The following is a 25,780-nucleotide window of genomic DNA, read 5'->3' as shown; positions in this document are numbered from 1 at the left end:
TAAATAACAGCAGAGTGAGCGAGCTTTTGGATATGGTAATATTAAACTTATTTTAGTGAATAAAGTACCACGTTTCAGCTTTGTTAAGGTAGGTAAATACACGAAATGTTATTTTTTCCTTGCTTCTAGAAAATCCTAAATCTATATGCTCTGTAACAGCTTCATATGTGGCCGCAGTGGCTTTAAGCACAATGCATCGTTAAAGTTTCACTTTCACCGTGACTAATAAATGTGGTGTTTACATGGAATAATCGTAATATGAGTTTACCACGAACCCAGAGTCTCCGCATCAGTGGGGTAGGGTGTAACTGGTGTGTTTTATGTCGTAGAATAAAACGTGAAAGTATCTTGATTATTAGATTATTATTTTAGGGATTTAACCAAAATCCCATTCAAAAAACCCATTGACTGGGACGATGGAACCGAAAGTGCTAAAATGCTAACTCGTTTCTGGGTTTTTGCCTACAAAGTGACATCATTGTTGGTGATGTCCGATCCGTGAACGAATCATTAATTTGAAGAGGATGAATCGGCTGAATCGGTTCACAAGCGGTTCTCGACTCACTTACCGACTGAATCAAAAACTCTTTCTAGCATGTCCGACTCGTAATGTGTCGAGAAACGATGAACTAAGCTGATTACGAGAATTTTCAGTGAACCGAAAATTTAACATATGGGGCGAAAAGTAAGTTAGGTTACTTTTAAAGGTTACTTAGGTCGGAAACCTACGGCACGCGTGCAAACAGCGAGCAAAAGTTTCTGAGCTTTTGAATGTTACTTTTTGCACATTGATCTCAGATCTCTGTGCGCGCGTGGTGTGTGTGCGCGCATGCGCGCATCAATTAATACAGCGAATTAATAGAACAGTGATTAAACTGAACGGTTTTAATGCATTAGCCTTGTCTCTCACACACACATACAGTGGTGTTCAGTATGGTCTTATCGGGCTGTTTGGGCGATGTTGGCACAGCAACCATAAAAATTAAAAATGGCACGTCATGCCGAAAAGGTTGCCGACCCCTGCTTTATTGTAATTGTAGACTAGTGAATATGCGTAGAGTAATTACATGGAGAATGTAATGACAGTAACTAATTGTTCAGAAGAACCGATTCGCGGAAATCAGTCAATCAGAAGAAAATTCTAAATACATTAAAAAAAAATTATGTCAAACTGACAATTCATTTAATGTCCTAAAATAGGAGGGAGAGGGAAGGAAAGGAATATAAAAAACTGCTGGAACACTATAAAAAGTTCTTGAGCAAAGTGAGTGACAATGGGATGGAGAGAGAGAGTGCAAAAAACCAATAGGCAGGAAGGGAAGGAGGTGGTTATAGAGTCTCATTAATAGCCTACAGTGGATATAACTTTACAGCTCTAAAATTAATAGCCAAGCACTCCCATGCTTTCCAAAAAGGATTCAGATATAGAATAGATTTGATTATAAGAGTATATATTATTCTCATTAGTTATTCTGGTGAGAATAGTCAAGAAGATGCCACTTCCAAGTTTTCCAAATTTATTAGGTCTCCCAGATTTTCCAAGACAACTACTCATGGATTGCAGTACACTGTTGGACCATCAAGTTGGAGGTGGTAAGCTCATTTTATATATATATATATATATATCTATATATATATATATATATATATATATAAATCCCCCTTTTTTCTCCATGCTATTGTTTTCATTTATAGCACTTTAATTACATTTGATGTTTTGAAATAGATTAGTCAGTAATTTGATCCATTCATTTTTGATATAGGAATGCTCATACAACATTTTGCAACTGCAAAAAAAAAAAAAAAACAGTAAATGGTCTTTGGTAATATGCTGCTATAATTCAACCATCTTTATGTTTTCATGAATAATTCACAGTTCAGATTAAAACGTTCAGATTAACATTTCACATGCCACGAATAAGACGCTAGAGCTTCTCTCATCAGGCCAGACAAAAAAAAAAGCACAGTATCCTGATGTAGATTTAGGTTTCTTTTAAATAATGATTTATTATTTATTTATTTATTTACTGCTAAAAATAGTACATAATAGTAAAACTAAAACAACATGCATTATAATTTAATAACTCAAAATGGAATTTTCTTCTGTACAAAATATTAATTTTTCTCTTTAAATCAGATAAAATATTAAAACCTCTAGACAAAAATCAATCTTTTATTAGACTCTATAGCAGTAAAAAAAATCATGCATGTTTTATTCATTATAAAAACAAAAAAGGCAACAGAAAATAAGAGGCAACAATCAAATACTACTAGAGAGAGTGGGCAACAGGAGGCGGGGTTAGTTGACTGACACATGGCTGCACCAATTGATTCCTTCCCTCTCTCATCCTGTGCTTTCACATTTTCCATCTCTCTAACGCCCTCCTCATCTCCCTCCCCCTCTGCCTTTCTCATTGTTGAATGGTCAGGAGGTGTGTGAATGTATTCATCTTTGCTGAGGAGGGGCTGCATGCGTGCAGGAGTGTGTGTGAATGTGTATTCATATTCGTATGCATGTGTGTGTGTGAGTGCACCTGTGTGTTAAACCAGCATTGTTCCAGATAGAGGGAAAGCTGTGCCACGCTGTTTAGAAAATCCAAGGTCATTGGAGCCCGGTCACATGCACCGTATGAGAGCGTGCATGTGTGATTGAGTGTCTGTGAGCGCGTGTGTCTCTCTCTCTCCCTCTCTCTCTGGCTATGTGACAGAGAAAGAGGCTTCAGGCAAAGAACAGAGAATTTCATCAGGTTTTCCATCAATGTACGGTAAGGGTGATTGTGTGAGTATACATGATTTTCTGTATATATGATAATTCCCTGCCTGTGTTTAGGAAGGAAAGATTCATGTGCATCACAGGAGATTATGGCAATGGCAGTAGAATGATGCTGAAGCAACAGATTGCATGCAGTATTGCAGCTCTGCTGTATTTATTGTGCATATTTCATTACAGTCATTACCGATTTAGCTTCATCCACACTACTTTGCACCGAATACTCAAACACACAGTACTAAAACATACAGATCTACTGCAACATTCAGTTATTTACTCTAATGCATGTACACATATTATATTTCCTGCTGTATTCATATTATTTCATCTGACCAGCTTGTTGAGGATGTTTCAAACAAACTACAGGCAGTCAGGCTGCGACTTTGATTTCTCACAGCGTGGATGCCTTAGAGATGTGCGACTGGCTTTAGCACTTCAAAACCAGAGCAATTGCATTTTTTACAGCCTGAGAATTTTTCAGCCAGATTTCTCCACACATGCTAGGAAAAAACAGCTTTTTGAGAGAATAGGATTAAGTCAGTTCCGTATGCTGATCTATTATGCTATGCATTTTATACTTAAGGAGTTCAAAAGATTAATCAGCAATGACATATCATTTAATATTTTCCCAGTAGACTAGAATAACAAAACTGATTGATTTGACTTTATATACTGTATGTATGTATCTGTATGTGTGTGTGTGTGTGTGTGTGTGTATATATATATAGCGAGAGGGAGAGAGAGAGAGAGAGATTAAGATTTTTTTTAAAAATTAAAATCAGAATGACACTGAGTGAAAAGTTTAACTGATATATTAACTTTTTTTTCTGTGATTTGTGCTTCAATGGAAGCAAGAAATTCTGACTTTTGTACCAAGTCGGTTAGGGTCAGTTAGAATTTTTTTTTTTTTTTTTTTTTTTTTAAGAAATGAATACTTTCAATCAACAAGGATGTATTAAACTTCTAAAAAGTGTACAATGTTTACAATGTTAGCAAAGATTTTTATTTAAAATAAAAGCTGTTATTTTGAACTTTCTATTCATTAAAGAATCTTGAAAAAAATATGTAACACAATGTTTCCACAACAATATTAAGTTGCCCAACTGTTTTTAACATTGATAGTAATGAGAAATACTTTGCAGCAAATCAGCATAATAGAATGATTTCTGAAGGATCATGTGACACTGAAGTCTGGTGTAATGACTGCTGAAAATACAGCTTTGCACAGAAATAAACTGCATTTTAAAATATATTAAAAAGACAATAGTCATTTAAAATTATAATATTTTTTTATTTGTGATCAAATAAATGCAGCCTTAGTAAGCATAAGAGATTTCTTTTAAAAACATAAAAAAAACTTACAGACCCCTAAATTTTAGATCATTAGTATGTTATGCATCAATGTTTTTTAATTTAAAATTTTTTCTTAATCCTACATTTTTCTGTTGATCCAAGTTTAAATGAGATTTTTAACCCCAGATTTTCAATATATTTTCAGACATTTGGACCTCACTGCGTGTTATTTAGATTTACATTTTGTCCTCAACTAAAAAACTATTTTGGGGGATAATATGTAATGTTTTATTAGCAATACTGAAACAATTTAACTATATCTTAAAGCTTCTTCAAAAAGGCACAAGATTATTCTCATACAGAGTCCTGAGCATGCAAATGATAGTTTTAGATTAACTAGATGCTCATGGAAGTAGAGCTGACAGTGACAAGGTTAAGGAAGTAAATGAATAGATTACATTGTCTGACCTAGCATAAAGTTCCCTTTCTGTATTTCTGCTTTTTCCCTGACACTAACGTATTAGAGTGTGTGTCTTTGATATTTTGTCCCGTTTTGGGCAATCTGAAGGGATATGGCATCTGTGGTGACTGATGTGCTAAATATAGTTGTAATTTCAAGAAGCTCTCACAATTCAGGGGAAATGTATTTAGAGTGACTGCGTCATGACGAGAGAGACAGTGCCCAGAGTCTGTGTTTCGGAGAGATTGATTTTCCATACCGTGGCCGCCACAACATGGAGTTTGATTCATTTACATGCATAGTGAGTTGAGTGTTATGTAAAGCCCTATTAAAGCTGGATGTCTTCTAGTATGCCTATGCCAGCTTGGAGGGTATCATATCAGCCATAGTAGTACATCCCAGCACGACTAGTTCTTTATTATGACGTAATCTTTGTCACAGTGCCAGCTATAGCCTTTGTTTTGCAGCGTATGCAGATGGTAGATGTGCGTGTCAACAATAAGAGTTGTTCTTGGCAACAAAGTACTTACTTTCATAGTGTTGATACACTCCTGGTTTAAATTATTTAGTTGTTTTTGCTTCCTGAGCATTTTACATCTATTTATTAACATTGTCATTAGATGTACAGCATTATGATATAGCAAGTTAAAATAATCAAACTAAAAGCAGATATTTTTGCCCCTGGGCTTAGTCATTGTCAGTAGATTGTGCCAGGTGAATGATAGAGGTGGGTACACAGCCATGAGAGAATTATGAGGGTTGTAAACCAGAGGGAACTGTGAAGGTTATATTTACCACCCTGTCCAAGAAACAGAATGCCAAAGCGGTTGCGTTTAATAAATGTTGCTAATACAGTACTAGTAAAGCAGTTCCTGTCGCTGCTCTTGTATGGAGCTCCGATTTATGAACTCAATATTTACTTCTTGCTATACTTATGATTATGTTGAAGGAATGCTCATCAAGATCTTCGGTATTAGGACCACAAATGCTCGGGACAGATGATTTTGATTTCTTGCAAATCACTTGTTTGTTGAAAACTTAAATGTAAATGTTTACTCTTTATTTTTTGTCTTCTCCTTGTCTTAAAATTGCCTAATGATTTATTTACGGTACATTCATGCATTTAGCAGACGCTCCAAAATATTTTAAGAGAATTCACTCTTTACATTTGATCATAATTAACTCCCTGGAAATTGAGCTAGACTAAGCTACATGGTTCAAAAATGACAACAATTAAATAATAATAATAATAATAATAATAATAATAATAATAATAATAATAATTAAATATTTTTTTTAATATAAATTTCTTGTTTTAATGCACTGAAATTTTACCAGTTTGAATCAGTTTATTCAGTTTATATTATTATTAAATAAAACAAAATATTAATAAATATAATTAATAAATAAAAACAAAACAACTTTTACTAGTAGTATTATTTTATTATTACAAATAATTTAATAAAATTAATTAAAAAAATATTTATTTATTTATTTTGTATTTTATATACTGTATATATCTGTTTATTTGTAAGAGATGGCTATCAGTCAAAACCAATTAAATCTATTGTTTTGAAAGTATTTTCCAAAACGAAAACTCAACAGTAAAACCACATCAATTAAAATGCACAGCAGTACGTGGCTGTTTGTTTGTGTCATTTTTAAGTGATTACACTTTGCAGTCATTAATGACCCTCTTTTTAAACTGCAGAATCACTCTGGGAGTGAGAAACGGGGAGAGCGTGAGCTGATTCACTGCAGTCTTGAGTGTGTGGGTGGAAATTTTCAGTGTCGACTGTCAGGGGTTTTCTCTTTAGCTTCTGCTTCAGTTGCTTTAGGCGTAGAGGTGTCACGCTGATGTGTCAAAACACTAGCAGGTAGGCCAATGTGTGACTCACACCCTAGCTCCTCTCCCATCCATCCAATCACAGTGTAATTGCCAATCACAATCTCAGGACTGCAGGCTTGAGTCAATAAACATACGCTGACCTTGTGTTGCATTTAAAATACAAAGTTAAGTGAGTTTTGTAGACTGATGCTCTTACTGATATAGTTTAATATCTGTCTGCTCTATGCACACTATTATGTATTGTGTGTGATGTGATCCTTAATATTTGTTGACTAGAATGAAAGCCTGTGTCAGTTTTGTGTGGGTGGTTGAACACTGCTGTCTGATCGCTCCACTTGCTCTGGTTTGTTTACTTTCCTCCGTGACGAAGCTCTTTCACTATGGTAATGCTGTAAACAGCCTTGTCCTTCCCAGGGGTCCTTCCAAGGTGCTGTCTCGGACTCATCCACCCAGAAAGGGGTTTGTGTGTGTCTGAAAAACCATGTTTGTGGAGTTTTAATTGGATATTTGACAAACAACATGGATATGAACTGTTTTTAATCAGCATTAGTATTTTAGTTTAATAGTTATATGAATGTATAAGGAGAAGTATGTATTTTAGATGCAGTGACTGGTCAGGTTTTTCACAATTTTAATCACCTTTAACCTTCCTCAGGTTGCTTAAATCATCCTGCACTGCAGTGTGAAATATTCATTTTTAACTAGATAACATATATTGCATCCATGTAGCCTCTTTTAGTTAATATGAACTCATTAAAAACACATGTATAATTAAATAATAAATAAATACAATTAAATAAAAAAATATGTTTAAAATGGATGGATGGGGTATAGTTACAGAGTATAGATGGATGGAGTAGAGTATAGCTACAGCTTACAATAAGGTTATGAACATTAACCTCAGTGATGCTATTGTTAACTAAAAAAAAATCTATTCAAATTATTTTCGGTCATTGATATTAAGCTGAAATAAAATGTAAATATTAGATGAAAAACTTAAAAATGTTGCCTTGGCAATTAAATGAAATAAGTTTAAGTTGCAGTGCTAAGATTAATAAAATGAAAACTTACAAATAATTTAAAACTAAATAGAAATAGAACTAAAAGTAGATTTTTTTTTTTTTAAATAACAAAATTACTAAAACTTAAACTAAAATTTAAATGTAAAATGAAAAGTTAAAAATAAAAGCTGATTTAAAATAATAAATACTAAATTAAATACCAAAATAAATAAATAAATAAATCTAAATGTCAAATTAAATACCAAAATGATATACTATATTGGTATATAAATAATACTAAAATAACACTAAACTTGACCAATAAATGCTGGAAAAAAAACTAATGTTTATCAAAAGTTCATATTACCTGCAGTAACTAATGTAAACATATTCAATCTTATTTTAAAATTAAAATATTGTTATTCTCCTGAAATCATTTGCAACAAATTGATGACAATTGATGAATTATCCTTGTTACCACTTTTTCCTGTGATTTACAGTGCGTCCCTTTATATGTCTGAATGAGTTTTTTCAATTGTCGGTGTAAAACCAAAACAATTCTAAATGCTTTCAACAGATTCTTTTCAAATCCATTTAACTGGCACACCAAGCTGCAGACGTTTCCTAAATACAGATTAATGCCCTTCCCCTGAATCGACTGGCCTCACTTACTAGATTACAGCACACAGGTCTACTATATTTAATGTGTCGATGCAATAAAAAACCCTCACATTGAGTATAATTACAAAGACTCTTGATCAATACTGCCCTACATACTGGAGATGAGGTAAACAAAGGGGTCTGGAGAGATAACCTTTCAAACTTCCTTTTCCTTCACGTATATTATTTCTGTCCTTGTGTGCTCAGTTATTGTGTTCGGGTCTTCTTTTGTATTACTGCCGGTCTAATTCACTTTCTCCCATTGTTTCAGGTGTTTGTGGATGCTGTGGGGCACTAAGACCCCGTTATAAGAGGCTGGTGGATAACATCTTCCCTGAAGACCCTGAGGTAAGGTCAGATGAAATAAAAGCCGCTGAGCCAGAGAAAGGGATGCGTCACTAGGCTTCGAGTGGTTATCAGTCATCAGTGATCAATGCAGTGATGTAGACATAGGCTTTCAGTGACATTCATTAGTTTTAGAACCACTGTGGCGTAGCATCTGCTGCATGCTCACCCAATTGCTTTCAGCTGTTTTTACAGACTAGTTGTCTGTATCAGGGATTTTCATACCCGGGTTTGGAAAATATGAGAGAAAATAAAAATAATTTATAAATTCTATTTTAAAACTTGTTTAAGAAATAAAAAAGTGTGTGTGTGTGTGTTTTAATTGCTTGCAATGTATACATACATTTTCATCTTTAGCTTACTCTGAAATAAAGTTTGATGTAGGATTTATTTTGAAATAATTTTCACTCAGAATATGCTAGTACATTAAACACATAATTACAAAGAAGTGACAAGTAACACATTAAAAAGCATGCAAAAATGAAATAATTTTCCAGTTGACAAATACAAGCCTATTATTTAATTTTAGAAAGAACTCCTTGTCTCGTATTTCACCATGTAAGGTTAAAGCACGAAACTGGAAAGTATTTGAATCTGTCTCTCTTCAGCAAGCTTAAGAATCTATATTAGGATCTGCATTAGACTCAGATTAGAAGATGAATCATCTGTGGAAGATTCTTTTTTGGTGGAGAAAAGTTTAAAATAAATCTTTTTATGTCCTTCTCTAATAGGCCTCTTTTTAATGTTCTCTTGCTCTCTGTCTGTCTGCCATCTTGTCTTTTTGTGTAAAGGATGGTTTGGTGAAAGCTAACATGGAGAAGCTTACTTTTTATGCCTTGTCCGCTCCGGAGAAACTAGACCGTATCGGTGCCTACCTGTCAGAGAGACTATCCAGAGACGTTGCCCGGCATAGATATGGGTAAAAACAAAAATTGGAAGAAAGTGCAGTGATTGTTTCTATCTAGCTCTGTGATTTGTACCTGCTATAATAATCTGTGATCATCACTGGGCAGTATCATGTTTGTGTCTCACAGGTATGTTTGTATTGCTATGGAGGCTTTGGACCAGCTATTGATGGCCTGTCACTGTCAGACTATAAACCTTTTTGTGGAGAGTTTCCTTACTATGGTGCGCAAGCTGCTGGAGGCAGACAAACCCAATTTACAGATCCTGGGCACTAACTCAGTGAGTGAAATTTACTGCCTTTAGTCTCTAGTGAAAATCACTTACACACCCTATTGATGTAGTTACTGATTTAGAATGCCATGTGAAAATGATCGGGTGTCTCTGCAGTACAAAGGGAAATGTGGCTGATGCATCAACACCACAGGTTAAGCTTTCAGTCTTGCAGTGATCTTGGAGGAACAGACCAGAACTAAGAAGTTTCAAAAGCTCAATCCACTTGATTACACAGAGTGCAAAGTTGTAACATTTTGGCTTCACCTCAGTCAAGCTCATCCAAATTATATTAAATATAAAGCCCTCCTTGCCAATCGAAGCCCCATAGTGTTACAGCTCCTAAATATACTGGCGCTTTCAATCTAGTTAAATTCAGTTACAAATTAAGAATTAATACAGTAGAAATAGTAATACTGTGAAATTGTCACGCCCCTGGACTCATTTAGTTGTGTTTTTCCTCCCCATGTGTGCCGTGTTCCCTTTTAATTAGTCATTCCTTGCACATGTGTCTTCCCAATTATCCTGTGTTCAAAAGCCCCAGTCCTTTCAGTTTGCATTTGTCGGTTATACTTGTTGAATGTCCTCCTTGTTCTCTGTTTCCTGTGGATTATTAAAGACTATTGTTCGTATTACTCCAGTGACTCCTCGTTCCTCGTGCCTCTCCTTTGAATTATGACAGAATAACTGACCCAAACAGTTTAAACTGCGTGTCTCCCCTCCGTTTTGTTTCCGTGTTTTTTCTCTCAGTTTTTTGTTTCCGTAATGTGTCCCATGGATCCCCTCCTTTGCCCAGAATACCTCTTCCTCCTGCTGGAGCAGGGGGAGAAATCGCTCGGGGCCCATACTAGACTGTTCATGGTTCTGGCAAGCTTACCAGCTACCTGGATGATGCGCTCTGTGCATTCTACGACACTAGTTTGACCATCATGTACAGAGCGGTGTCGTCCGAGGACGGTCCCCGAGCGAATTTCACCTCCGTTCCCCACTGGTTCCCAGAAGCTAGTTGCCAGTGCCACTCCCCGTGACGTCAGTCCAGGTGTATGTCCGGCAACACCGCCTGCCACGAGGGAGAAAGCCACGGACGGTGTGAGCGTGGAGAGGAGCCCTGCCCCCTGCATCGCAGCTGATGGTGAGCTGACTATGGCATGGCAATAGGGCCAAAAACGAGGAGGAGGTCTCATTGACTGTGAATCTGATCTGGAGATCGAACTGCCCCCTCTCTTCTCTCCGTTGTCTCCGCTGGTCCTGTCCAGCCCTCCTTCGTACATGGTTCCCCCGTCCAGCCCTGAGGGGGCTTTTGATTCTCCAGTGCCTGCTCCTAGAAAGAGCCCTCCACTGCCTGCTCCTAGAATACACCCTCCATTGCCCGCTCCTCGAAAATGCCCGACCTCCCACCCGCTCCACCCTTCTCCACCGCTGTTGTCTGGCAGCCCCTCTGCTTGCCCTCAGCCCAACATCATTGTGGTGCGAGCCCCGCGAGACTGCCATCCTCCAGCGTCGCCGTGGTCGGAGTCTCCCTCACCTTCACCTCCAGCCTCCGAGGCCTGGACTCCGCCTCGATCTGTTGATCCGTCGGCTCCACCATGGCTCCTAGCTCCCTCCTCTCCCTCGTGGCCTGGCTGTCCACAAGCTCCGCCTGGCCCCCTCGTCCCTCCGGCTCCACCTTGGTCTGGCATTGACCATCCTGAGCCTCGGGACTCCACTCCTCTGGCTTCACCTCGTCCCTCCATCCCTCCGGCTCTGTCAGGCTCCTTCATCCCCTCAACTCCTTGATCCTTGATCCACATCTTTGTGTCGGTCGCCGGCGCCATCGGCTCTGCCTAGGACCTCTGGATCCTCCCCGTTGCCCAAGCTCTTCGGCTCTCCATCTTCTCATCGCGCTCCTCCTCCACCTGCTCCGCCACCATTGGTCGGCCCCCATACTCGGCGGCCATTACTCCTCCATGGCTCCATAACTTTTTTATTTTATCTATAGTATTTTAATACTGGAATTACATTGTTTTGCCTGTTTTTTTCTCTATACATTTATTGTATGTTTGAACTTATTATATGTACTTTATTTTATTAGTTCCATATTTAAATATTGCACTTATTCCATTACTTCATGTCATACCTTCCCCTTTACCTGAAATATACAGGCCCTCTTCATTCATTATAATCCCATTCCAGATAATGTTATTTCATTTTACATGACAAGCTTTCAAAACAAAGATAAATGTATCCTCTGTACAGTAATGTGAAACTTCAACATGGTCCCTGAAAGCTTAGCACCAGGCCAACTCAATTGCTTATGGGAATATATAGAGTTCTCAAGTTCAAACCGCTCACATCTGATGCTTCTGAAATATAAAGGCTTAAAGATTAAAAAGAGATTACTTTCGCAGATAAAGGCGGGGCAGGGCTTAAAGCATGTTGCCCATAAATGTTGAAAGCTGTGCGCATGTTTGCAGAATTTATGGGTTATGCAGTGTCTTCATCTGAGTTTAACAGCGTGAAGGTACTCTGTAGGTTTTGTGTTGGTGTGGTACTCAGTGTGGTCAGTAGTACTGCATAAGTCCATCAATATGCAAATTTGCATAATCAATCTTCTGCAATATTGGTTGTTTGGCCTCTAAATGCCCTTGAATTTTGATTGTTTCATGTTCTTGGCAGCCAGTACTTAATATACAAACATTTTGGTGCATTGTAATTACATTTAAAGTACATGCATTTAATTAACATTTAACATTGCACCTAACCGTAACCCAACTCTTAGCTAACCATACCTCAAACTCATTAGCAGTAAAAATATGTGACCAGTTTTTCTATATTTTTCTGCTCTTTCTCTTTAAGTTTGTGAAGTTTGCGAACATAGAGGAGGACACACCATCATACCATCGTAGCTACGATTTCTTTGTCTCACGCTTCAGTGAGATGTGTCATTCCAGTTACGAGGATCCAGATATTCGCACAAAGTGAGCACCTCTTTCCATTTTTTCAAATAATTTTTACACCCAAAATTATGAATGTTGAAAATCTAGTTTTTTGGATTATACATAAACTAGTAAGTATAATCAGTCACACTTTAATTTAACGTCCAGTTCTCATTAACAATTAACAATTAACTATGACTTTTGCCTCAGTAAACTCTTATTTACTGTATATTAATAGTTAGTAAGGTGGTTGTTAGGTTTAGGTATTGTGTAGGATTAAGGATTTATATTATGGTCACACAGAATATGTGCTTTATAAGTACATGCATATTACCATGTTGGTAATATGCATGTTAATAAGCAACTAGTTAAAGGGATACTCCACCCCAAAATGTAAAATTTTGTCATTAATCACTAACCTCCATGTTGTTCCAAAAAAAAAAAAAATGAAAGTCGTCATCAGAATACTCCATCTGCCATCAGACGTTCAATCTAGGTTATATGAAGTGATGGAAACACTTTTTGTAAGCGAAGAAAACAAAAATAATGACTTTATTCAATAATTCCTTTGTCAACGGTCTCCTCTGTCTCTCATTATCACCTTATGGTGTGTATGCTCTTCTGTGTCATCCATGCCACAAGGATGTGCTGTTTTATTTCAAATCAAAGCTAAATACATGTAGAAACAGCGCATCTTTGTGGCACGGATGACACAGAAGAGCATACACAGCATACAGTGATATGGAGAGACACAGAGACCGTTGACAAAGGAATTATTGAATAAAGTCGTTATTTTAGTTTTCTTCGCTTACAAAAACTGTTCCTGTCGCTTCATATAACCCAGATTGCACGTCTGATGGCAGATGGAGTATTCTGATGACAACTTTAATACCTTTTATGGACCTTGACACTGTTATTTATTTGGCAGTCTATGGGACATTCACAAGCCTCCAGGTTTTCATCCAAAATATCTTAAATTGTGTCCGGATGACAAACAGAGCTTTTACGGGTCTGTAACAACATGGGGGGAAGTGATTAATGACAAAATTTTAATTTTGGGATGGAGTATCCCTTTAAATACACATTTATTATCAAACACATATTAATTATCAAAATATCCTATTTTTTTTTTTTTGAAATCTCATACATTTTAACTCATTGAATATTACTTTCTCCACAGCTAGCCATATTTTTAATCATGTTCACTCTTTTAAATTAAATAAATGTAATTGTTTTTACAATGACCTGGGGCCTGTACCATGAAACCGGATTAGGTAAATTTCAGTTTAGTTTGCACCAATCCTGGGTTTTTGGTACCATGAAAGTGACTTGGCTTTTAGCGGCGTTCATTACGTAGTAACTTACACTCCACAGCTAACCTTACACAAGTCACATATGTCTGACATCAGATTTATATATGATTTATATTATTATTAATCCCTTACACAACTTGACACATGCCTGACACAAAAAGCCACTCCCCCAGTTTCTCTCTCTCAAAATTAAAGGGTATTTAGTAAAATGATAATTACTCAGAATTATTTTATATGTTTTATATTATTATTAATCCATTACACACAAGCATATTTAGTTTAACAATTATTAAAAAGCATTTATTTTAAATGAATTTTAATATATACAGATAATATGTAAGATAAATAAGCTATAGAATCAATAGATAACACTTTAAAAATGACTACATGTGACTTTACATGTTCATGTCTCCATCACTAGATTATGTTAAAACTGTGTAATCTAAATGGATGGAAATTATATATGCAATTCAAAAAGAAAGAAAAAAAAATTAAGTGTACTGTATGACTGTCCTCTTGAAATGTCATTGTTTTTTTTAAGACAACATATGTGCAACATTTCTGTCAAAAGTGATAAAGCCCCAAGAACTTGTAGAATATAATAATAATAATTATTATTTTTTACAAGAGTAATCTCTTATTAATTACTCTTACTTATAATTTCTTAGACTTGAAATTAAATATATTACAATATTATAATAATACAAATATTAAATTATATTATGAATAATAAGAATGTTAAATTCATATGCAGTGAATTAAACAGTATTATTTATAATTATAAGATTTACTGTGAACATCAAGGCTTTGTGTAAATAGAGCAATAGGGATATTCTTAAAGGAAATGCACGAGTATGTGCACATCCATGTACAACAGTGTGTGTGTGAGAGAGAGAGATTTTGCCACATACTGATACAATTTAATATTTTCTGCTAAGGGATTATGTAGAACAGGATTAGAAATGAAATCTGCTTTTGATATAAAAGGAAAAAAAAAATCCTTTATGATTTAATAATTCATGCATCAGAATTGCACCATGCAGTGCACATTAATAAAAATAGCGATATATAAATCCATGTCTAAATGTGACTGAAGTCTGTTTGGGTTGTGTGTAAGGATTCGTATGGCAGGGATCAGGGGTCTTCAGGGGGTGGTGAGGAAAACTGTCAATGATGAACTGCAGGCAAATATTTGGGACCCTCAACACATGGACAAAATCGTGCCATCTCTCTTGTTCAACCTCCAACAGGAAGAAGGCGTAGAGAGGTCTGAAACACACTTACATGCTCACACACACAATCACACGTGAAGAGAAATGGACACTTTTAGTCTAATGGAAGTGTGAATTTTCTTTCCGAGAAACAGCATCTTGCTAATAGCTATTAGCCAGTCTGTGTGATTAACCTAATGAACTCCTAATCGAATGCTAATGAAAACTGTGATAACAGTAGACTGACTACAACTGAGGTGTCAGACTTTCAAGTGAAGCTGCTTTACTGCTGTAAACCTGATAAACCCAAAGCCCGAGGGTCAGAAGCAGACCAAGAAATCTAAACGGAACTATAAAACTCTTCACATCTTCACCTCTGTGGAAATAGCTGACCAACAATCGTCCTATTGATTCAGCCCTGGTTTATGTTTGTCTTATGTGTTTGATTCCTATTGATAGGTCTCCTTCCCCAGAGACAGAGAAGGAGAGGGAGAGTCCAGTGGAGCTGACAGAGAGATGCTTTCGAGAGCTGCTAGGACGAGCGGCCTACGGCAACATCAAGAATGCTGTGAAACCTGTGCTCATGTGAGTGTTTATGCACTACCCTGATTAAACACAAGAGGCCAGCACACAGAGACACATTTAGTATACCAGTTTAGTGTACTAAAAGTACAACTGCGGAGTATTTTTATTAAGTATATAAATATGTAAATGTGTTTGTAGTAAACTTAACATGAAATAAATGTATTTCAAATACATTTTAGTACATTTAGTTTTCATTAGGGGCAGTATAGAAATATAGCATTGGAAAGGGAATGAAGAAAAAGAATTAAACAAGTTGTCGTCATTGTTAGCCTAATACAATCTAGACAGTAAAAGTAACTGTAGTATCTGTTACACCAATGTATTTTTTGACCTACTCTTTCTGCTCATTGCTGCTCTAGTTCTGTTTGCTGAAGCTAATCATTAATTCACTTGTACATTTCCAGGCACCTGGATAACCATTCACTTTGGGAGAGCAAAACATTTGCAGTCCGCTGTTTCAAAATCGTTATGTACTCCATTCAGGTAGATACAAACAACTGTGCTGAAATTTGTTTGTAAAAGTATCTGAAACAAAATACAATGCAAGATGCACTTTTGAGGAGCATGGCCTATTGCTACTAAATAATTATGTATTTGAGGACATATTTAAACATATTTAAAAAATCTTCGCTTTGAAAGTCTCAGAACAGTAGTGAAACTATTTCTATATTTGCATTATTACATATTTTCTACAAATTATCTTATCAGCTCAACAGTTGGAGTTAAAAATCTCATGAATGTATTACTATTTCTTATTGACTTGACATTATAACATTTCTTTTTTTAATAAAAAAAAATATATATATTTGTTGATCTGTGTTACTGTACTATTAACTCGTCTACTGCTCCTTCTCAGTCCCAACATTCACATCTGGTGATTCAGCAGCTATTGGGCCACTTGGATGCCAACAGTAAGAATTCAGCCCGAGTGCGTGCTGGGATAGTGGAGGTGATCTCAGAGGCAGCTGTTATAGAGGCCAGTGGATCCATAGGTACCAGATCATCTTTAGACCACTAGAGGGAGCACTAAAACCATCGCATTAGTCTGATAATACTTGTGCTTTTTTGTTATTTTATTATCTTTTTCTTTCTGAAGAAAAGTGATATACACACTGCTTATTTCATATGTATCAGTGTTTATATGTTTGACAAATAATTTGATTTTATACTCTAGAAATCATATGGTGTTCCTTAATTTAGTTTTGGCTCTGTGCCGTACCTCTCCACAGGGCCCACAGTACTGGAAGTGTTTAATACTCTACTAAAGCAGCTCAGACTCAGTGTGGACTACGAGCTTACAGGATCCTACGACTCTTTTGCAAATATGGGCTCCAAGGTCATTAAAGTACACGAGGAGAGACAACTCCAAGAAGCCGTCATCAAAACTGTCGGTGGGTAAACAATGAATGTTTGTGAGTAAATCCTGCAGTCGTGGCACTCAAATATGTTTGTAAGATGACCGTGGCTAAACTGTATAATTGGCTTTTCTCAGGCAACTGATTTCCTACATAGCTGCGCTCAGTTTCATATCAGCCCACATTTTCATTCTTCAAATTATAACAATTTTATCTCAGTATTTAAGCCTTTTAAATAGATAGATAGATAGATTTATCAGTCGTGCATGATCCCTCTATCTTTTTTTGTTTTCAGGCTCATTTGCATACACACTGCCCCCCTACCAGCGCTCAGAAGTCATGTTGTTCATCATCGGTAAAATTCCTGTGCCAGGCATGTATCCAGCTCTGGGCTCGGCCAACACCGGGTGAGACAGGGTTACAACCTAGACTTTATCAATTAGACATGTTTACGATGTATTTTCTGCTGGCCCAAGAAGAAATGCAAATTAGCTGAGGAATATAGCGTAAACGCTAACATAGCAAGTGTTTAATTAGATAAATGCTAGCGTAAGCAAGAATATTCTATTTTGTCAATAAGTGTCTGTTTCTGGCTTTAGGGTTGAGGGCAGTAGGATGATCCAGGTTATGCTGCTAAAGTCTTTGCTGCAGGTGAGCTGGTTTGTGTCAGTTATAATTTCACACTGTGCCATGCGGAGGCCATTTACTCCCCCTGCTGTTCCATGATATCCAGAGTTGCTGATGCAGTCTAAACCTTCTGATGGTCTTGTGTGCCTTTAAATGTCAGTCTCTCTGTTTCTCCTTTAGGTAACAGCAGGATTCCAGTCTACAAACATTTTGACAGCACTTCCCACCTCATTCCTGGACCCTCTCTTGTCCTTCACTCTGATGGAAGATGCAGAGATCCGTCTACTCGTTCTTGACATCCTCATCGGCATCATTGATCGCCATGACAACCGGCACAAATTCTCCCCTGTCAGGTTGGGGTGCACTGACAAACTCAAGAGAAATCTAGCAATCTACAATTTACTTCTTAATAAATGATTAATGCTACGAAATATAGAATGAACATTTTGATGTTGTGGTGCCTGTAGTTTTCTTTTGCATATCTTTAAGATAAAGCCTAAGGATATTTAACATTGCATGACCAATTAAAATAACTAAACACTTAATGATTTATTTTGACCCTTACAATTTTTTTTTATATTTTTTAATTAAAAAACACAATATACTTTTTTTTTTGTGTTATACTGATATACGTTTATACTGTTTTGGTGGGTTAATTTAGGCATTACTTGCTATCATACATTTATACAAAATTGATATTATTTAATTGCACAAAGTGTTTTGCTACAGTATGTTTTGCTACAGTAGGTCCCTTAGAGTTACCTGACAAAAGATTTAACAGTGCATTTTGCTATCGTTTTCAACAGAATTATCTCAGATATCTCAGTACTGAAGCTGAAAGTAGACAAGTGCTCAAGGCAGGATAACCTGTTCATGAAGAAACACAGCCAGAGGCTATACCGCCACATTTACCTAGCTTGCAAAGAGGAGAGCAGCGTCCAGCGGCATTTTGAGTCTCTTTATACACTGCTGGCGTTGATCTGTGTGGAGCTGGCCAATGAGGAGGTGGTGGTGGACCTGATCCGACTGGCTTTGGCATTACAGGTAATTTCTCTCAGCTCTACGATACATGGCTGTGGGGCTGAATAAATATGCCAATGGACACATAGGGACGGCATAATGATATATGTTAATTAATAAACCTAACACAAGTCGACCTTTACGTCAGCATCTCTTTACATTATGCTCAAGTACTCACTGTATAATATTCAATTATAAGTCATAAAAGTGTCATCACAATAGTTCTCAGCCTTTTTCATTTCCCCTGATGTGTCCTTTTATGCAGGACCTGGCCTTGACTGAAGAAGCTCTTCCTGTATATACCCGCTGTGCCATCCATGCTCTGTCAGCTGTGTACCTGAACCTCATCTGTCAGCTGACCACTGTGCCTACCTTCTGCCAACATGTCCATGAGGTGAGACCAACTGTCTGTCTGTCCGTCCGTCCTTTCATCGATCCATTTATCTGTCTGTCTGTGAATCTCTCTACTGTATCTATAGATCTATCTATCTGTCTTTCTGGGTTTTTTCCCCACAGGTGATTGAGTCAAGAAAGAAACTCGTTCCTTTCCTGCTGCCAGAGGATGTTCTTGTTGAGAGCTCAAAGTAAGCAACACTTACGTAGACTGTTCAAACTACTGTAATGTTCTTCTCACCATTATGAGAGACACCGCTTTTCTGCCGTCGTTTACACTAATAAACCAACAGAAATGCATAGTTCTGTCTCAGTTCTTACAAACGTATGTACTGGGTAGAGAACATACTGTACAGTTTTTACTCAGTTCAGTGTCTTTCAGTTCAATGTAAGATCATCTTGGGATATTTTCAACTGTGATGTGCTGAACAAATGGTTATGAAAGGCATTAAACCCACAACACATTCAGAGATCTCTTATTTGTCTGATTTCTACTAGCTCAGAAAAGTGTACCCATATAAAGCTGAAGAATATCTTTAGTCTCTTTCTCTTTCAGGATCCCAGAGAAGCTGGAGAAGGTGGAGGGAGAGGTGCTGTTTGTGCAGACTAAGATAGCAGAGATACTGGGCGGCAGCGGATACAACACAGAGAGACTGGCCACTGCATACATCCCACAGATCACAGGTCTGACCCTCAGCCTGAGCTTTAAATACACTGGATGTCCTGTCGTATGTTTGATTTTTTTTGATACAGTTATACGTCATTAGACACATACAGTGAGGGCATTTCACATTTAAATGTTATAGTACAGCTGAGCTTTTTTCTGGAATTCTCCATAACACAGTATATTATGAAAATATTATTTTTGTAACTAACGCAGATGAAGACCGACTGTCCAAGAGGAAGAGTATTGGAGACACTGTCTCCCTGCAGTTAGAGATGGAGTCAAGAAACAGTCCAGAGAAAGAGCAGGTAAAACATCCTCGTCTTCATTACACTGCTGAGTGTCTGTACGTGTGTGTCCACCTCTTAGAATCCTATCTACTATCAGCTGTATTTTTTAACCTATGTTCGGTGTCTTTACAGAGATCCACAGCAGAGCAGATAACATTTGAAACTCTTAAACAAGCCGTTGGTAAGTCTTGCATGATTTAAGGGTATACTTACATTAGCATTGTACATACACTACCTGTTCAAAAGTTTGGGGTCAGTAAGTATGTGTGTGTAATTTATATCTTATATATAATATATTCTATTCTGTATATGCACCAAAGAATCCTGAAAAAGTATTGACATTGAAGACTGGAGTAATGGCAGCTGAAAATACAGCATTTATTTTAAATTGTTATATTATTTCACAATATTTCTGTATTTACTGTATTTAAAACATAATTTTAAAACATAAAAAAAATCTTACCAATCCCAAACTTGTTACTGTAATTTTTAAGTCATTCTTTTATATTGACTTTTATAGTGTAGTTATAGTATTGGTGCAGAACTGTCACTCTGATTAATGATGATTTTAAATAATCTTTATTCAGTAATGACTGGAGAAGAAAATGTACCAAAAAATGTTGATAGTAGCAATATCCATAAATTGAGCTTAAATGGTAAATTTGAAAGGGACATTTTCTAGTCTGGTCTATGACATTTAGCACAGAATCACCTGTGTTTGTTTGTGTGTGTGTTTGTTTGTTCAGTAGACAGCGTGAATGTAGAGGAGCTGGAGAGAGAGCGCAGAAGGCAGGTGGTGGAGAGGTTTCAGACCGCCCCGTTTGAGGAGATAGCAGCCCACTGTGGGGCCAGGGTGAGTCCATGCCTAGCTAGCATACACACACTAATTTTATCATCAAAAAGCACAAACACAGCTCTTCTGTTCAGCTCCTACATCTGTTCATTTCTTTTTACTTTGTATATGAACTCTCCGCCTGTACTGTTTCTCTCTAGGCTTCCCTGTTGCAGAGTAAACTCAACCAAATCTTCGAAATCACAATCAGGTACATAACATTTTATAAATTAGCTTTCCTAATCATTCAATTGTGCATAGAGGACAAATATTTTAAGTAATGGCCATATAAAAATATGTAGAGTAGGAAACCACTACAGTGGAAAAAGGCTGTATTGTCTATCTAATGTGATTGACACTTGTTCCATCTGTCTTTCTCTCTCTCTCTGTTGGATAGGCCTCCACCGAGTCCATCTGGCTCTGTCGGAAACGGTCACGGCCCGAGCCGCTCCATACCAGTCTATGAAATGAAGTTTCCAGACCTCTGTGTATACTGAGAGACCCAGGAGCCCTAGTCACCGCATACAGCTGTTTTCATCCCACTATTATCACTCCTTTTCAAAATGTGTTCTCTAGTGTAATATCTGACTTTAGATAAGGATTAAGGCTGTACTTTATCCTATAGTCTATTTATGCCAACGAAGCAAGAGAATATACCATATGTTGGTTATATATGCACTTTAATACTTAGTCTAGATGAAAAAGACCAGAATTAATCGACAAATGCTTGTATCTTGTCTGATAGCGTAGAGAGCAGAATGAGGTTATCATGTTCAGGTTACTGTGTAAGTGTGTACAGTCTGTTGTTCAGAGCAAGTGATTGGTTTTCTTGTACTACTAAAGTGTAAAGCTGCCTTAAATTTTGTATCTTAAGTTAAGAAAATTTGTCCAAAAATGTCCCAGATGTGTTTCCAAAAACAAAGCTTTTTGTGCGTGTGTGGGTATGGATAGTTTAACTAAATACAAGCTTTGATCGCATGTTTAAACTATCTCTACATGCTGCAATAACAGCTGTATTTAAAGCAATAATTATTGAATTAAAAAAATAAAACCTCTTGGGTAGAAGCTGAGGAAACTTACAGTTAATACTTAGTTTCTAGTTTAACTCAATGCAGTATTCCAGTCAGAACTGATGGCTTAATATCGCTGTGTGTAAGAAAGTGAATGTGTTACATTCACATATTAAAGTCAGATCTGTATCATTATTCATTATACTCTTATTAATGCAGTTTCATACGTGCAGGTGTCATGATGTTTAAAGCACAGTACACACAGAAATCGCTTTCAAACCAAGCAGCTTTCCTTTAAATTTCTGCTTGGGAAAATATTTTTCAACACATTCAAACTCAAGATAATATGTATTCCTATTGTTATTTTGCTATTTTCACTTTCAAACCAAGCAGCTTTCTGTTGGTCAACACATGCCATCTCACGGGAAATTCTCAATCACAATGACACCTTTCCAGAAAATGCCACCACAACTTTTCAGACATTACCTTTAGGGTCTAAAGGGATCGATTATCTACCTGCTTTTTTTTAATCATAATTTGTGTGTTTCATTTGTCACTTGTACAGTAACAAGTCCTTTATTTTACTTAAATTTGTAAATAATTTCAAGTTTACATCAAGAATTTGTTATCCTGGATTTAAATGCGGCACTTTAAAGCTCACTGTGTAAATGTGGTGTATGCTGAAAAATACTTCATGTTGTGTTAATTTCATCTTGATGTGTTCTTGTCTAAAATCTTATGGTGTGTTATCTGTTGTCATGTCATATTGTTCCAGTTCCACATTAAAACACATCCACCATGTTTTTTTTCTGTCATAAAAACCCATGGTCTTTTCTGTTTTGTTTGTTTTTTAGCTCATGAAGTCATTTTTCATGTTTTATTTTATATATATTTTTGGTGATACCTTGAATTTATTTGCAAGCATAAAAAAACAAGTGGGTTTTTTCTCTGTCAATATAGCTATGATGTTCATCTGATGGAATATTCTAGGCTGCTTAATGTGAGGTGATTTTGCATGTATGAAATATCAGAGTTTAGTCTTTCCTTGTCAGCTGCTGCATGCACTGGGTGTTTTGTCTGTGCTTCCACCATTTTTCATTTAAGTGAGATCATTACAACACTGTGGACCGTAATTAGTCAACTTAGTTCCTGTTATGTGTTAGATACTGTCACTGTAAAATGAGGAGACTTCAGAGCTGTGTTCTGTGAATGTTTGCCTACATGAAATCATTAAGTGATGTACATATGTGGTATGAATAATAAGAATATCAATTAAAGACTACTTTTATAAATTCAAAGTCTGACCTGTGTTTATAGCTTTATTGGCAACTGCACATACTGCAGAATGATTCTGATGTCTGCTTATTTCTCAGAAAGGAACGATTTTGTTATTTTCTGCTTGAAACAATCATTTTGTATCACATTTTCAAAAATTACAGTATAATAGATTTCAATAAATAATCTAAAAAGTATTTAATCACCACAGCATTTCTATGTACAGAATACAGAATTTATTGTTGAATACAATGTGAATAAACTAAGCGTCAAGAATTAAGTGCTACTGGCAACACCACCCAACCTCTTTTTGTTGACTATGCATGATAGGTTTGCTGGGAAGAAAGTATATTAAAAACAATCCCCTATCCACTCATCCCATTAAAACCCCCTCACTGGTCTTTCTTCTGATGCTCTTTGTTTATGACGTTTTTGAAGAGTGTGAGAAGGGGTTTCTGACTGCGCTCGTCCCAGGACTTCATGAAGCCTCCGTAGCGCTTGCCAGCAGGCGGACTGCTCCAGCGGAAATGCTTCATTTTGTAGGAGCCGTCCTTCTTCTTCTGCTGGATTAAAGCGCTATCCTCTTGAGGATAGTTGACCTCGTTGGTGGCCAGCTCGCGCCTCATCTCGGCTGGGAGAGACTCGGCGGATTCCTCCTCCACGCCGTTCGTGTACACCTTGATAGGCCGGCGCTTGCGACCCACTGGCTTTCCCCAACGGAAATGCTCCATGGAATAAGAGCGCTTGAGCTCGTGTCGAGGGCTGGACTCAGGGTCCATTTGCTCAGCAGGAGCGAGGGCAGCAGGGGACAGGGGTTCGAGGACCTCGGCTTGCTCCAGTTCCGAGGGAGGCTGCAAATGGCTTTCTCCGGGGTAGACTGGGGTTTCATCTGTCAGATCAGACCTGCATAGCTGTATGCAGTTCTTAGGAAGAGCAAAAGAAGAAACTAGAGAGTTGCTGGGCTCATTTTTCAAAACCAAACTGTATTTAGCCTACTAAACTTTTCGGTCATGCCTTCTTCGGCATAAGTAATATACAAAAAGACCAACAAGAGAAGCTATTTAAAGGGCACCTATCATGTTGTGTTTTTTTATTTAAACCTTTTCTTTAGTGTGTAATATATCTGCAAAGTTACACAGCACAAAGTCCACACCAAATTGAGTTTTCTCCAACAGAAAACACGAACAACAAAAAACGAAATGTTTGGTTTTGTAGTCCTGACATTATTTCTGTGACTACCGCAACATTGTTAAACATTTGCATAATGCCTGCCTACTTGCTGCTTTGGTCTGCATTCAAAGAACAGCTGGGGTAAGTGAATTCGCTACTTCACGGAGATTCTCTCTCTCTCTCTCTCTCTCTCTCTCTCTCTCTCTCTCTCTCTCTCTCTCACTGCGAGGGCAAAAAAAGATTGTATGGACTTTCAATACAGATACCACTGGATACAATACTGCTAGAGCTCCTCCTGAAGCCTTTTTTTTTTCTTTTTTGGAAAATGTGAGCTTTAAAGAGATATGAACATTTTTTTAGAGGCAGAGGGTGAAAAGATGCTGCAACAATTTACAGTATCAGAAAAAAAGGTGTTTGTAAATTAGTAAAATAAGGGCATGTAATGACAAGGCCAAAAAACAAGCTATGCATTATAACTGAAAAATAAACTGGAAAATGGTGGAATTATTCATAAAATGGTCAATATGAAGACATAGAACATATCAAATGCAAACAAAACTGAAAAGAAAAACAGCAGAAAATTAGAAAGATTACTTAAACCATGACAAAACATTTACCCGCGGCCACATCACACTCTGCTTGTAAATTATTGACAAAGGTCACTTAACCAAAATGTTAAATGAATACTGACTTTTTAAAATGTCTAAGCAGTCATTTGTGCAAGTAATATTGTAGCTCACCAAGATGTTCTCATCAGTGGTGAGGTCTCTGCAGCGGGCGTCCTCCCAACACTGAGCTCTGACTTCAGATCCACCCGCACACAGAACAGCCAGAGCCAAGAGCCAAGCAGGACACAACATCCTCACTCCCCTCACCATATCTGACAGAACACAATGGTTCATGTCAATATTAATATCATATCATATCAATATTCACATTTATGCACACTCAATCACATTTAATGCATGTGTAGTTATGCAAAGCATTATTTCATTGCATGCAAGAATTATAAGAACAAATACAATATTGTGAATGGAATGCATGTTTGTTAAATAAAACTTTAAATTAAGAAAATAAACATGAATACATTAATGATTAGACATTGCAAAAAAAAAAAAAAAAAAAAAAAAAAAAAATAGCTGACCCTCACTGGATGAATTTCTTACCCACCTGTTGTGCAGAAAAAAGTCAGCTGTCCAAGGTTCTTCTCTCTGAGGATCTCTGATCTGTCTGCTTATGTGTGTGTTTGCTTGTCTCTGATGTCTAAAACCCTCATCTAGTCTTCTTTTATAAGCTACCTGTGCGTCATTTTCTTAAGGCCACCAAACTCTGTCACTTTTAATGGGTGGTGCAGGAAGGAAACCCGGCGCATCATCAATGGTACGGATGAATAATCCATCAAAGACCGTCAGTCAACAGCGAAAAATCAGTTGTGAATGAGTGTGGGATTAGGATGAGATCTTCACTCAGGTGTCTGGCTTATCAAACCATGATGGTCTTTCTTATTATGTTTAAGGGCATACGTGTCAGTTTACATGACTTAGGTGACTCATTTCAAAAAGGTTT

The 25,780-nt window shown here is 37.0% G+C and overlaps 2 protein-coding genes across 4 annotated transcripts; one reads left to right on the top strand and one right to left on the bottom strand.

The window, feature by feature from the left end:
• Positions 1-2,319: 2,319 nt before the first annotated feature.
• On the top strand, positions 2,320-22,084 carry LOC109053961 (protein EFR3 homolog B-like). Of its 3 annotated transcripts, none has more exons than XM_019071266.2 (22): positions 2,320-2,765; positions 8,305-8,381; positions 9,170-9,297; positions 9,413-9,563; positions 12,390-12,511; positions 14,900-15,049; positions 15,453-15,578; positions 15,983-16,061; positions 16,435-16,570; positions 16,808-16,969; positions 17,229-17,340; positions 17,533-17,584; positions 17,741-17,913; positions 18,367-18,604; positions 18,846-18,974; positions 19,097-19,164; positions 19,530-19,657; positions 19,854-19,945; positions 20,060-20,108; positions 20,677-20,780; positions 20,921-20,970; positions 21,157-22,084. In XM_019071266.2, exons 1-22 carry the CDS (start codon positions 2,759-2,761, stop codon positions 21,254-21,256), a joined length of 2,433 nt encoding a protein of 810 aa, XP_018926811.1. In that variant the 5' UTR covers positions 2,320-2,758; the 3' UTR covers positions 21,257-22,084. The 3 variants fall into 3 exon arrangements, with proteins under 3 accessions (XP_018926811.1, XP_018926810.1, XP_018926812.1); XM_019071265.2 differs by having other exon boundaries at positions 2,321-2,765; positions 20,674-20,780; XM_019071267.2 differs by having other exon boundaries at positions 2,322-2,779; positions 20,674-20,780.
• A 1,173-nt stretch (positions 22,085-23,257) lies between these two features.
• On the bottom strand, positions 23,258-25,520 carry LOC109047265 (pro-opiomelanocortin-2-like). Its single transcript, XM_042774203.1, has 3 exons — positions 25,385-25,520; positions 24,955-25,094; positions 23,258-23,967 (listed from the first exon to the last, which is right to left on the bottom strand). The coding sequence occupies exons 2-3, from the start codon at positions 25,090-25,092 to the stop codon at positions 23,437-23,439; spliced, it is 669 nt and encodes a 222-aa protein (XP_042630137.1). The 5' UTR covers positions 25,093-25,094; positions 25,385-25,520; the 3' UTR covers positions 23,258-23,436.
• Between the last annotated feature and the right edge of the window lie 260 nt (positions 25,521-25,780).

This window comes from Cyprinus carpio, chromosome A17 (genome assembly GCF_018340385.1).
Source record: "Cyprinus carpio isolate SPL01 chromosome A17, ASM1834038v1, whole genome shotgun sequence".
Taxonomy (NCBI): domain Eukaryota; kingdom Metazoa; phylum Chordata; class Actinopteri; order Cypriniformes; family Cyprinidae; genus Cyprinus; species Cyprinus carpio.
This window is presented reverse-complemented; position numbering and strand designations above follow the sequence as displayed.